At 51.1% G+C, this 13,647-nt stretch overlaps 5 protein-coding genes across 5 annotated transcripts; 2 read left to right on the forward strand and 3 right to left on the reverse strand.

The window, feature by feature from the left end:
• Positions 1–1,178: 1,178 nt before the first annotated feature.
• F5J12DRAFT_338947 (uncharacterized protein) lies at positions 1,179–2,206 on the forward strand. Its single transcript, XM_051738959.1, has 3 exons — positions 1,179–1,247; positions 1,307–1,482; positions 1,535–2,206. Exons 2-3 carry the CDS (start codon positions 1,392–1,394, stop codon positions 2,158–2,160), a joined length of 717 nt encoding a protein of 238 aa, XP_051596847.1. The 5' UTR covers positions 1,179–1,247; positions 1,307–1,391; the 3' UTR covers positions 2,161–2,206.
• Positions 2,207–3,216: 1,010 nt separating this feature from the next.
• Positions 3,217–3,501, reverse strand: F5J12DRAFT_851485 (uncharacterized protein). The gene has a single exon (XM_051746545.1). It carries the CDS (start codon positions 3,480–3,482, stop codon positions 3,225–3,227), a length of 258 nt encoding a protein of 85 aa, XP_051596848.1. The 5' UTR covers positions 3,483–3,501; the 3' UTR covers positions 3,217–3,224.
• A 170-nt stretch (positions 3,502–3,671) lies between these two features.
• F5J12DRAFT_785172 (uncharacterized protein) lies at positions 3,672–5,638 on the reverse strand (the record flags this gene model as incomplete). The annotated part of the gene is made up of 7 exons (XM_051743189.1): positions 3,672–3,907; positions 4,022–4,086; positions 4,145–4,493; positions 4,530–4,803; positions 4,852–5,256; positions 5,310–5,400; positions 5,559–5,638. 7 exons carry the CDS (start codon positions 5,636–5,638, stop codon positions 3,672–3,674), a joined length of 1,500 nt encoding a protein of 499 aa, XP_051596849.1.
• A 5,011-nt stretch (positions 5,639–10,649) lies between these two features.
• Positions 10,650–11,159, reverse strand: F5J12DRAFT_338864 (uncharacterized protein). Its single transcript, XM_051738958.1, has 2 exons — positions 10,785–11,159; positions 10,650–10,724 (listed from the first exon to the last, which is right to left on the reverse strand). Exon 1 carries the CDS (start codon positions 11,120–11,122, stop codon positions 10,835–10,837), a length of 288 nt encoding a protein of 95 aa, XP_051596850.1. The 5' UTR covers positions 11,123–11,159; the 3' UTR covers positions 10,650–10,724; positions 10,785–10,834.
• A 602-nt stretch (positions 11,160–11,761) lies between these two features.
• Positions 11,762–12,221, forward strand: F5J12DRAFT_906961 (Metallo-dependent phosphatase; the record flags this gene model as incomplete). Its single annotated transcript, XM_051748850.1, has 4 exons — positions 11,762–11,848; positions 11,906–11,933; positions 11,970–12,145; positions 12,198–12,221. The coding sequence occupies 4 exons, from the start codon at positions 11,762–11,764 to the stop codon at positions 12,219–12,221; spliced, it is 315 nt and encodes a 104-aa protein (XP_051596851.1).
• Positions 12,222–13,647: the final 1,426 nt, after the last annotated feature.

Consider the following 13,647-nt stretch of genomic DNA (forward strand, 5'->3'; position numbering starts at 1 on the left):
TACAGTGGATAGCTGGCCACATGGAAATAGAAGGTAATGAACTAGTGGACAGAGAAGCCAAATTAGCAGTGAAGGGAGACATACCCAACAGTCCATCAGGAGACCTCCCATCAACACTAGCAGAACATCTACCCATCAGTGTCTCAACCCTAAAGCAAGCCTATGCAGCCAAGCTTAGAAGCCTCTGGAACAGAGAATGGCAGAGATCCCTGCGTCACAGCAGGATCTCTCACGTCGACCCATTCCTGCCCAGTAACTCATTTGTAAAACTGACTGCTCCGCTCCCTAAAAGAAAGTCAGGCCTGTACATCCAACTCCGTACAGGTCACATCCCGCTCAACAAACACCTGCACCGCTTCAAACGCAGCGATACACCTCTCTGCCTGCAATGCAGCGAGACCACCCCAGAAGACGTACACCACTTTTTGTTCCAGTGCCCAAGGTACGACAGGGAAAGGCACGTTCTCCGTAATGCCTTGGGTAGGGACGCCAGTTCACTGCCGTACGTCCTGTCAAACGCTAGAGCTCAGCCTCATCTCCTCAAGTATGTGTCAAACATGAAACGACTAAAGGAAACATTTGGTGAGATGTATAAAACCAGATGAGACACCTGATAAAGCCCTAGCATAGGTAACATGACCGCTCCCCCGAGTCTACCCAATAGACTGTCCACCCCACACCTCACCAGGCTACTGCCTAAAAACCACAATAAACCACGACCTCATCCCCACTCGACTCGTCCGACTTGCACACGCCCCAACCCCTCGCTCCATCACTCCCATCAGACTCCAAAAAAAAAAAAAAAAAAAACCCTCGGCTTAAATGCTACCTCCGTTCACAAGCTCCCCAGTCATCTCACCCTACCATAATACCGCCACCACTGCAAAAAATGCAGTCCCTACAACATAGTCATCAAACAGCAGAGCTAAAGAACGCGATGTCTCCCTTACCAGCTTGCCTAACAGCAGCCGAATTAGTGTAGCCTCAGTTTAATGTCTAGAAACGTCTTAAGCCTACCCCACTCCAAGGCGGAGTGTCTAAAACAGCCGGCGGGAACGGAGGACTGGTGGGGGGCCGTAGGCCCTGCCACCAGGGCATTCACTCGCTTGTGGGAGTAGGCGGGCCACAGGGGGCCACCACTAGACAGCATAAACAGACGATAGTATAGTGCGACATAGGTTCGTTAGAACCTCATGCACTTAAAACTATGAATTAAAAAAAAAAAAAAGGCAATGGGCAGGCGGAATGTGAGTGTTTTCTATTACACTTCGGCTGGGGCACTGAAGAACTGACACCTCTACGACAGACCGGAATGCAATATTTTGCTGAATCTTGTTTACTGCTGTCAGATGTCCCAATCTCTTCGCTCTTGATAGGATTGAAGGTTGCGAATGGAGGACGCGGAACAGGTGGCATTCTCCCTCCTTGGTCGGGCCTCGGCAGATGTCTCTAGTATCTACGACTGCAACATACGCTCGGAGAGTATGTAGATTAATCCGATTCTACTAAATCAGAAGATTGAGATGTCCGTCAGGCTTTCGTTCGTTCGTTACCCCTTCGCTAGCAGGCTCAGATGTGCGATCTCCACCACCCCATCTTCGTATCCTTGAATATGAATATGATTGGGTAAGTAACGACAGGTGCACAGACAACCGGAAGGTGGGCCTTGTGCTACCGTCATATCCCTCATCTCCACTGTCTTCTCGCTCGAATGAAGCGCTGTCACGACGACGGCCTCTGGGACAGTGTTCGCGAGTAATGATCTGCGCCGTAGTCAGAACTATCAGTTCCCTACCCAGTGCCATCAGCTACACAGGCTCCACAGAACACACCTCTAGTCCCACAAGCTGGGCAAGTTCGCCTAATCAATCTCTCGTTGACCCGAAAAAGTTGCATCTGCGGAGGAGGGAAATGGACTGGTACCCTATCAGTGGAGCAGACGATGATAAAAAAGCCACGACAACGTACGAGGAGCAAGCCATTGGTGATCACAAGTGGTCGCCCGTAGTGCGGAAGCTGTTGTCCAGAGAATCCACTCAATTGCGTATGGGGCGTGTCATCGATCACGCTCACGTTGCCTTGCAGGGGGAAGACACTGTGCAATGCCCATGGATGTCCAGCGAGTGGGTTAGCCTGTTGGTGTTTCTCTGGCGACAATAACCCCAAAGGGCACTGTTCGCATCAACGGAGAAACGCTAGAGAATCGAAGCGGAGTGCTGGTATATGGCGTATCATACAGGTGAGATGTCATCTAGGAAGAGATAGTGATAAATTCACGCGACTTAGGGTCAACGTATGCACTCCTTTTTCGGCCGAGGAACAGCATCGATGAAACTGCTGATACCTCTGCAGTCAACTTCAGTATCCCCGAGATGCATTGAAATTTCGTACCGCAACAGCAGATTGTAAATGCGTACCACTTGGCGAGCATATCCATGTGACTATCCGATCTACGGGGTACCCGTACAGGATGGTATTGACTGAGTCAAGGATTTCTCCTCTTGTTCCTCCATCTACCAACCTCATCCTGCTCGGAAGGGCCAGCGCGTTTGCCAGGAGTACATGAGGTTCGTTGGCGTCCGTTGACGCGACGAGAACGGTCGGGGCTCGGCGTCGTCCATCAATCGTGATGAAGAGGGTGGACAGGGGAGTAGGTGCGCAGTACGGACGATGATCGTTGAAGAGGAAGGTAGGCGTGCAGAGCGGACGACCTGCGTGCTGAATCTATAAGGGCAGCTGTGAGCCTGACATCTGATTTCGGGGGTACTTTCCGGGTCAGCCACCTTTTGGCTGCCGGCTAGCCGAAGGGACGAGGCTTGGTACGTGATCATCTAAGTTTCAATGCATATCCGCACTGCTGGTTGTGATGCGTAGAGTCTACGAGACGTTGGTAGGATTCTCCCTCTAAGACGACTCGCAAATTGGGAGGCCGACATTCGATTCCGAAGGCTCTTAGATGTATGTACCACAAACAACCATTGGTAGAGCTCTCCATTGTCGCCCTTGTCCTCGAAGGCTAGTCGGAACCTGCACTCGAATTGAAGGTCGGAAAGGATTCACAACGAAACAAAATGGAACACCCACATATATGCCTCGTCGGTTCGTCAACTCCAACCTCCGTCCTCTACTAATTCTAGCCTCCTTCAATACGTACCTATCCAACCATCGAATCCCCATCTCCCTAACATTCGGTGGTGCGTGACACCCATAAAGAAACACGAATATCATTGGGTAAGTAACAGAACAAAGCACGTTTTGGAATACGTATGAGGTAAATACATCGTGTCGGTATATTCGTAGATAGATAGCTTTTGTTGGCCCGGATAGGGCCACGTATATATGCGACAGATGCGACGATGTCGGGAGGGGTATGATGAGAACGATGAACAAAGACAACGAAAACAGCACGAAAATACGAACACAGAAATGACCGCTGAAGGGAGAAATACAGACCAGATGTAACAACCAGCAGTCCCCCACATACACGTCAAAGGATTTCTAGCACTTTCACTCGAATGTTCTTGGAGGTAATGTTGGTTCCGAGCCCCGAGACGACAATCTCCCTCTCGGCAGCGACCCTCTTGTACGTTCCATTCTATTGTTGTACGAGAAGAAACGCGTTGAAGGACTGTCCGAGACGAGCGATCATCTCCAGTGCCCGGGTATAGCTGTCAACCTGTGGTACAGGGACAATCCAAGTCAGAATCAGGGTCAGATTCCGAGTCATTTTCCAAGGTAACACCACTGCTCAGGCCTCGGGTATGATCGATCCACGGATGCGCGAAGGCGAATTTCTGTGTCCCGTTCAGCGGGAGCTGATCTATGGTCGTGAATTCCACTTCACCAAGCCCCGATACCCGGGCAAGATATAACTTTTCATTGCCTCCACATGGCTTCTCGAGACTTCCTACAGAGAAGACGATGCATGGAAGGTGCAGACGTCAGGTTGTAAAACGGGCGAGGGAAAGATGGTTGATCTTATTATATATAATTCGCGCTTTTTGTCTGGGAAACTTGTCACGTAGCTTCGCGATGCAACTTTTCATTTCTGCCCCTTCGAGTGATGAGGGGTCGTAAGGAATTTGGCTGTAAACGGAAAATCGAAGCCGGGAGACAGCTGTTGTATGACGATGAATTCCCTGACCACGCAAGTACGGTGACCTCTCCATTGCGGGCCACGATCTCCTCCAGGAGATGTCCGAGAGCGTCGCTTCCTTCGCCGTAGTGGGGCCTAATATCAGACGTGAATATCCCGATCAGAGAGTATGCGACGTCTTCATCGAACTTCGCATTGCGCGTCGAAGCGAAACGAAGTTTTTCGCGCACCCCAAGATTGTCTGGAAAGAACGTGACGATGGTTCCGGAGGGGATCTTGATAGCATCCGCTCGCTCTTGCATGATCCCTGGAGATTGCTTGTGGCTCACGCCAGTATTGCCGAAGTACGGTTTCCACTCGGAGTCGTAGAAAAAGATGACATTTGGTGAGAGAAACTCTTATAATGTCCAAGTTCGCGCCATCCATAAACTACGCGAAAGGTCCCCGGGCTTGGGCGGATGGGTTACACCGGCAAGGAATACGAGCGTGGCCGCCGAATTCGCATTCCACTTGTACATGGAGGTAAGGGACTGGTTAAGGACAGAGCTCGCGGACTTGTCGATACAACACGTATATGACCATGCCCAATTGTGACCGAACCTGCGCGTTTCCAGGCGAAAAACATGCAACTTGTTATTCAGGGGCGTGTCGGGAAGGTCCCACACGGAGTTGACTACATTGACGTCCTGGAACGACGGCTCGTTCCCCTACCATGCGTGCGAGAACATGACGTATCCGAAAAACCTTTCAACCACATGTCGGATCTCCGTCCTGTCCACTTTTTTTGTCATGGATGAAACAAGTCCTTTGAACCTCGTATCAGCCTTGAAAATACGCATCCGCCCAGTATCATTGCAAAGGCAGCCGGTAGTGACATCAATGACGACGAGGGGACAACAGATCTCGCCGACGATGGAATCGATTGCAGCAATCACGTCGGGTGGTGAAATGTAGTTCTTACGGAGTTCTGTGAAACCGTCACTTGGGGTATTAGTTTCATAGAGGAGGTACATACGGGTGGTTGCGGGGTCATGGGACTGATCCATCCTATGCAGCATGGACTTGAAAGCCTCGATTGCCTCGTCATACTGCTTCGCGCCATGAAGCACCACATGCGTGGCCTCATAGCCCCAAGGACTGGAGGGATCCGCTTTCACCTCCTATACAACAACCGTAGGGGAACCCACTCATACAAGAGAGATACCATGCATACCTCGTTCGCATCCTGTATTGCTTCCTCCCACAACCCTTTTGTAGCGCGAGTTCTGCTTCGTTTGATAAGTAGACTCGCAGGACTTGAAGGACTGAGTATTATTTTATTGCGTCGTCATGTTCTGAAGATCCGAAAGCATCGTCGCCAAGACGCTCAAGCGTCGCAGCACATTTTTGGGTGAAGTCTGACGACAGATATGAATGTGAACGTCAACTAGCGGTTACAAGACATACCTGCGATCCAACCCACAATTGCATCTCGCTCCTTGTCTGACGTCCTGATGATATTGAGGAGGATCTCCGTGGCTTCGGCAGTACGTCCTTCAGCATAGAGGGTCTCACATAGATGTTGCCGGGCGGTGGTATCCGGTCCGTTGGGACTCCGCCCGGGTGTCTTCGTGGGGCATTGCATTAATAGGCAACGCTAGTAAGAGCAGAGGACCTACAAGTGAGATCGTCACTAGCGGAGGACGTTGTTTGTCCTTGGGGGCCAGGTTCTTCCCATGCTCGATCAATGATATCGCACGTCCGTAGCTGTCTTTGTTCGTGTACATGACCCCAAGCATCTGCGGGATGAATCAGCAGTGATACTTACATGTCGGCGTCACGCGAGGCACGTACCTGGGTATAAAGGTAGGAAGCGTTGAAATCGTTGTCCTCGCCCGCTATCGTAGCGAGGCGTTCTGCGCGCATTACGCGCTCCTCTTGATTTCCGGATTCAAACACAAGGATCGACTGAGCGGAACGCAGATTAATGGTGAAAAGGACGCAGATTAAGTCGCGCACCTTCAGTAGTAAGAGAATTCTGTGGTCATGCAGCTCACAATCATAAAATGCAAGGTCGAATGTGCGCAGCGCACCCTCCCGATCGCCCTGGGCAAGTGGAGCAATCGCCATCGCGATATGGCTGATAGGTGATCGCCGAATCCGGTGGGACTTGGGGTGCATGTGGGCAACCATACACATGGAGTAGTGAGGAAGCGGACTCACCTCCTTGACGTCCTCTATCACAGGTGCCGAATGTTTCAGTCTTGTTCGTATAAGTGCGCGGTTCGCTAGCACGTAGTGGCTAGGGCTAGAAGCGCCCGCAATCTCCTGAGAGTAACACTTCGTTTTTCGTCGGCTCGTCCTGTATCTGCGACTCGAAGGTCTTGTTACTCAAATCTACGAGCGGAAGCTGAGAGACGCGGAATTAGCGACAGATTAAAGCGTTACACAGGGCACAAGAATAGCATGGTGATTGTTAGTGAAGCGAGCTTCATGAGTGGATGTACACTTACACTGTAGTCGAGATACTGATCGCGGATTGTAATATTCTTGCCATTTCCACATGCGAGATACCACCCGCTTGGTGAGACGGCGGCGCATCCGACCGCTATGGTATGTGTGATAATGCTACCGATCTGCTTGTGGGACGCACAATCCCATAGCGAAACCGATGAATGTGCGGCACATGCGATGAATCTGCTGTTAGATGTTATAGATGGTTGGGATTGGTTTTCATGGATCGACCATTCTGAAGTCAAAGACTTGGAAAGGCCAAAACAGATAATTTTGCCTTCGTTCGCGACGAGCAGTTGCTGGTCATCAGGCGACCAGGCTAACGGAGTGACGAAATAACCGCTGGCGCAACCGCTTTGACCTGAATCGAACAAAATATTGTCGGTGCTGTAGACACGGAAACCTTGTGCCGTCGAGACGGTAGCAAATCGAGTGCCGTCCAGAGAGAACTTGATGCCAGCAACGGTAGAATGTGAGAGGGGAAGGAGTCGGTCGCCGTAAGGGATGCTGAATATTCGGGCACGGAAGAAGTCCGCAGTGGCAAGTTTAGTACCGTCGCTCGAGGTATCGACCGAATTTACATGGTAGCTGTGTTCTGTGAACTTACGCACATTCGCCTGAGTGGCAGCTGCGTTCCAAAGGATTGCATTGTTGTTGTGGTCTCCGAACACGATCCACTGGTCATCCTGGGACACGCCAACAGACCAGACAGGGCTACTCGCTTTCATGGTTTGCCCCTGTTGTCGTCCGTCTTCAATCTTCCGTCGTTGAATGTCACCTCCATAATCACCTCCTACGACTTGACTTTCGCCCGCAAGGGCGACTCCGTGTACATCATTCCGAAACACAATTTCGATCCGTTTCGCATCTTAAACACCAGAGCGAACATTCAGTAGGGCTGTCTCAGCCTCTCTGACTGCTGGTACGCACCTGTCGTCATCGCTAACAAGCCTGCTAACACAGTCTGTCCTGGAGTTTAGAGGGGAGAAGAATGATGCATCGTAAACTTGCTCGCAGTGCTCAATATATGGCCTACAGTTCCTCGAGCTATCCATACGGTAGGACCAGTGCGTACAGCCAAAGTCACATCGTGTTCTTCGAGATCAGGAAACCGATGCAGATTTGGCAGTGCAGGTCCTAGTAATGATCCCTGAGCTCCACAGAATCCGGACGATGTCACACAGGGTAAGGGTTGGTGGCGACATGTCGAAGGAAGACGTGGTGATGCTATTGGCCATATCTACAGCCGTCACCAACCTCAGAAAATTGTCCACCGCATGCACTGCCCTCTGCCGCACCCTCCGTGCCACCAAATCTTTGGGCTCCACCATGTCCTCACTCGTCGATACCCTCAGCCCCTCACATTTCCTCTCACCAGGATCTGAATCTGCCCCAAAAACCAGTGCTCACGCGATGATAAAACATGTCCGGGTCGCACCTCTGTTTCACGTTCATCAGTACGCTTGTCAAAACACGTGCGCCATTCCACTGAGATGGGAGAGGTAAGATGTAATACAACAGCAACATCGTCACCAGCAAACATCTCATTTATCGAATCGTGCGGCACCTGGATTGTCGATAAGTATCCTCGTAGGGATGCATCTGAATGTCGATGTTATACTTGAGACCTTTCAGTCTCGTCGGTGTTCCACTCAAGACCAACTTTCATGACGATCTCATCTTCACAGCGACAGCCAGCAACGTCTTCGCTGTACTCGATGCTACAGACGGATCATTAGATGGGCACTGGGCAATCTAATATTTAGTAGAAGTTCTAACTCGTCGCAGGCGTGGCGGAGCATCCACGACGACTCAAGAACATGTCTTGGTCTGGCGTCTCATCATCTAATAAATATCCTCTGCAGATGTCGCACTGCTCTCTGGACCCGGTGGGTGCACTTTGTGCACGTACGGCACATCTACAGGCCACCGTTCCCTCTAACGTCGCCTCCATAACCATGCAGACACTCAAGCACACGAAGTACTACACATAGCGATCACAACAGGGCGAGTTTCAGTCGAGGGGGGCACGGGGTTCTTCCACTCACCAATCACGACACGGTCAGTCACATAGACAACCAGTTTAACGACGTCGTGTGTACATGGAACTCTCCAGACAATGGGTTTGCCCAGTATCCTCCTTTACAGCAACACGATGATACCATGATAGGTCTCTTGTGACGTACTCCCAGATCGGTACGACACCAGACGCCATCTACGCGATGGTCTCGCCAAGTCCAAGGCGGCGTACACTCTCCACGTCACCAGTATGTTCATAGGCAACGGATCCGCCATTGCATTTGTCAACATCCCTGCACACCTCGCAAAGCACATACCTGGTTTTATCCTCTTTATGCAAGACATCGGACTCGCAGAGGCGGGACAGTTTATCGCATCACACAGGATGGGTCTACCCATGTTATAAGGTACAACGGTGAGTCCCTACGACCGATAGGGGAATTCACCGACGCGGTACGTATCCAGCTGGTGTATTCTGCGTCGCAGCCTGACAGGGACAAGCAGGCACTGTCACACACACCCCGAGTCGCATTTCGGAGGGGGCTTTGGTAAGGACGGCGAACCTCGCATTGCGTGAGTGTATTAGTCACACGCAAATCGTGTTTGTATCCTCGTCTCTGGCCATGCTTATGACGGGATCGAAGACTTCGATGATATAGCGAGTAATCCATCAGACGTCCACCCCGCGTCTTTCTGAGGGTACAAGACAAGCAACGGGATATGCATTTCCATTCCCAACACACGGTGCAATTCGACACGTAAGTGATCATCTCTCTTTATACTCTGCCACTTACTTCTCACCCCACTCAAAGATTACCTTCGACGGACGATCTCGTAGCTCTCACGAAAGGTATTGAAATGCCACACTGTAATAGTAACTTAAGTTGCAGATGCGGAAGATCAGCAGAGTACGTTCGTGTAACTATGCGACGAGGTCTCGACCAGGTCAAGGAATGTTCCGCTCACCCCTCCGTCTGTGGAGCTTGTCCTGCTCGAAGAGCCAGTGCGCTTGGCAGGAGTACATGAAGTTTATTGGTACTTGACGTCTTCTATCAATCGTGACGTAAGGGAGACGGGGGGGGGAGTATGTGCATAGTAGGTTGTTGATGATGGTTGAAGAGGAAGGTGGGCGGGAAGGGCGGGCGACTGGCGTGCTGAATACATAGGGGCAGTTGGGACCCTAACATCTGATTTCGGGGAGTGTACTCCGGGTCAGCCCCCTTTTGGCTGCCGGCTCGCTGAAGGGATGAGACATGGTACGTGATCATCTAAGTTTCAATGTATGCTCTAACTGCCAATCATTAGATGCGTAGAGCCTATAAACGTTGGTAGAATTCTCCCTCCGAGACGACTGGCGTGCTGCATTTATAAGGACAGCTGGGAGGCTGACGTCCGATTCCTAAGGCTCTTCCGGTCAACCACCTTTTGGCAGTCGACCTACGAAATATGTGGAACAAGCAACCGCTGGTAGTGCCATTCGTAGCCACCCTTGCCCTCGAAGGCTAGTCGTAAGCTGCTCCCGAATCGAAGGTGGGATAGGATTCACAACGAAATAAAACGAAACATCCACGTCTATACCTCATCGGCTCGTCAACTACAAAAATCCAACCCCTCGTCCTCTCCACCGATTCTGGCCTCGACCTTGTATAGCCCCTCCTTCAACGTCCAAAAGGCTTTATACGCAGACATCCACCTTGACTGGGCCCCTCTGTTTATGGAGGTTTCGTTAGTCTTGATTCGCGTATCGCTCAGAATCCTCGAACATGAACCTTGCAACCATCCTCCCCCACATTCGGTGGCACCTGACACTCACAAGGAAACGCGAACACGATTGGGTAAGCAACAGAACAAAGCACATCCACCTAAGCAGGCGAGGTAGTTGCAACTCCTGCTTAACGACGTCAGCTTTCCGCACTCCGTCGGTTACATGGGGACGCTAACCGTACCTCTTACACTGCCAGTCGCGATCTCAGTGTTCCACACTCCATATTCACCCGTTGCCGGAGGAACCCTTTCCACGCGAACCAAGAAGAGAGACCGGGGGCGTCTAATCGGCACCGCTCAGCCCATGAGATATCCTGGAGCGATACCGAGATCGAGAAAATGTTGCTGTGAACTGCAAGACCCATTAGCTCCAGTTATCCCTCGATCGTTAGCTGGCCGAATTGCAACTTACCTCTCTTATAGCTGTTTCTACGTCCAGGGAAACGCATCCTTCGCCCGGTTTTATCCTCGGCGTGACAGTCTATCGCACATAACCTGTAGGAGAACTAAATTCTTGGACACGCTCAGTGTCGTAGACACAAACGACTGAGGCTCACCAAAGACAAAAACATATCTATAAGTACAAGCACCATGGCCAACCACGTGACCATTCATTCCAATACATGAACGAAAAACACATACAGGGAAGCCATACGTAAAGAGAAAACCTGCGTAGAAAACCAGACCAGGGAAGAGCGGCCGTTGAAACCTGAACCCAGCGCCCACTGGAGAGTGAAAGACCAGCAGCATGCGAGGCAGCGTGCCAGAGACAACCTATCTCTTCATGGCACGTAGGTGTTCCTTGAGCATCGCAGCTTCGACAGCTCATATCACACTTCGTAGGGTGATTTCGTCGACTGGAGCCACTACAGTCTTGAAACCATGTCACTACTCCAAGTACTCAAAGCAGGGCAAGCTGTTCCGATCATTACTTGGCCCCTATTATTGTTTATGGTTATTCAGATATCCTGCCAAGGTCACGTTGTTGCGAGGAAATCACGAAAGTCGACAAAATCACCCAGGTCTACGGGTTCTATGATCTGTCTCTGCATGCACTCTTCACCCCGGTTAATTCTCCCCAGACGAATGCCAACATAAATACGGAAGCGCCGCAGTACGGAAAACTTGCTGTAACGTGTTCGGCTATCTGAATCTCGCTGTAGTACGTCGCCACACATTCCTGACGAACATCACTTATAACCCATCTCAAATCATCGGCGGAGAAACGCTATGCGTACATGGCAGACTCTCTCCGGATATACGCACCCTCGACTAAATTCGCGTCCTCGCAAGAGCCCAGGAGATTCCCCACGAATGCACATTCTGCGGTGCGTTTTATTTCAGCCTTCCTCAAGTTGGAATCATTTGATGATGTTGCACACAGGCTTCATGTGGTCAGATCCTGACGACATCGATAATTGGGCTGTAAATCCCAGCGGTGCGAGTTGGCTATTCGGAGGTAACGTAACTCGAGAGGTACTTCGTTCATGCCATTCAGGTTAATCGCATATACCCAGCCTAGCATCTTCACAGTTCAACCACGTCAACTCAATCTCACTCAGTCTTATCGCCCGCGCCCACTAACTGGTTCGAGAAGGCTACAAATACATGTTCGACAACGCCCTAGTCACCATATGGTCCGCACCCAATTATTGCTATCGACGTGGGAACATGGCGTCGCTGTTAACGCTAAGAGAAGGTGTGGAACATGAATTCAAGGTATTTGGTCTGGTTCCCTGGAATGAGAGGGACAAGGGGATGGGCAGGCCGAATGTGAGTTTTTTCTGTTACACTTCTGCTGGGGCACTGAAGTGCTCTACGACAGTCCGGAATGCAATATTTTGTATAGTTATGCTGTGTCTCGCTTATTGCTGTCAGATATCCCGGACTCTTCGCCCTTGATAGGATTGAAGGTTGCGAATGGAAGACGCGGAACCGGTGGCATTCTCCCTCCCCGGTCGGGCCTCTGCAGATATCTCTACGACTGCATCATACGCCCGGAGTAGGTATGTAGACTAATTCGATTCTACCAAATCAAAGATTTCTGTCAGGCTTACGTTCGTTCTTTATCCCTTTGCTAGCAGACTCAGACGTGCTATCTCCATCACCCCATCTTCGTATCCTCGAATATGAATATGATTAGGTAAGTAACGACAGGTGCACAGACAACCGGAAGGTGGGCCTTGTGCTACCGTCATATCTCTCATCTCCACCGTCTTCTCGCTCGAATGAAACGTTGTTACGACGACGGCCTCCGGGGCAATGTTTGCGAGTAATGATCTACGCTGTAGTCAGAGCTATCAGTTCCCTACCCAGTGCCATTAGCTACAGAGGCACTACAAAACGCACCTCTAGTCCCACAAGCTCGACAAGTTCGCCTAATCAATCTCTCGTTGACGCGTCTGCCAAGGAAGGAAACGGACCGGTACCCTATCAGTGGAGCAGACGATGAGGGTAAGGATCAAAAAAGCCATGACGACGCACGAGGAAGTGGTCGTCCGTATAGCGGAGGCTATCGTCCAGAGAATCCACTTAATTGCGTATAGGGCGTGTCATCGATCACGCCACGTTGCCTTGCATTTCCAGCGAATGGGCTAGCCTGTTGGTGTCTCGCTGGCGACAATAAGCCCAAGGGTACAGATTGCATCAACGGAAAAACACTAGAGAATCAAAGCACAGTGTTGGTATATGGCGTATCATACAGGTGAGATGTCGTCCAGAGAGATAACGATCGTCTCATGCGACTCATGTAGACCCAACGTTCAGCGACGGAACGGCATCGATGGAACTGCTGACGCCCCTACAGTCAACTTCAGTACCCCGAGACGCGTCGAGGTTTCGTACCGCGACAGTGGATTGCAAATGCGTACGACTGAGCGAGCATATCCATGTGACTATCTGACCCGCGGGAGTACCCATGCAGGATGGGATCCACCAGGTCAAGGATTGCTCCTCACGTCTCTTCGTCTACAACTACCCGGAAGGACCAGCGCGTTTGGCAGGAGTACATGAGGTTCGTTGGCGTCCGTTGACGCGACGAGAACAGTCGGGGCTCCGCGTCGTCCATCAATCGTGACGCAGAGAGGGGACGGGGGAGTAGATGCGCAATGCGGATGTTGATAGTTAAAGCGGAAGGTAGGCGGGCGGAGCGGACGACTGGCGTGCTGAATCCATAGGGCAGTGGAGAGCCTGACATCTGCTTTCGGAGGGTACCTTTCGGGTCAGCCACCTTTTGGCTGCCGGCTGCCGAAGGGATGCGGGCTCGCCTTGAAGTG

Source organism: Pisolithus orientalis (genome assembly GCF_024613125.1).
Source record: "Pisolithus orientalis strain OTSU chromosome Unknown F5J12scaffold_34, whole genome shotgun sequence".
In the NCBI taxonomy this organism is placed as follows: domain Eukaryota; kingdom Fungi; phylum Basidiomycota; class Agaricomycetes; order Boletales; family Pisolithaceae; genus Pisolithus; species Pisolithus orientalis.

Bases quoted from the DNA above. Each gene is read 5' to 3' on its own strand.
- F5J12DRAFT_851485 (XM_051746545.1), bottom strand. From the start codon at position 3,482: ATGTGGGGGACTGCTGGTTGTTACATCTGGTCTGTATTTCTCCCTTCA.
- F5J12DRAFT_338947 (XM_051738959.1), top strand. From the start codon at position 1,392: ATGGAGGACGCGGAACAGGTGGCATTCTCCCTCCTTGGTCGGGCCTCG. The intron at 1,483-1,534 runs GTATGTAGATTA...GATGTCCGTCAG, and splicing joins CTGCAACATACGCTCGGAGA to GCTTTCGTTCGTTCGTTACC.
- F5J12DRAFT_338864 (XM_051738958.1), bottom strand. From the start codon at position 11,122: ATGCTGCTGGTCTTTCACTCTCCAGTGGGCGCTGGGTTCAGGTTTCAA.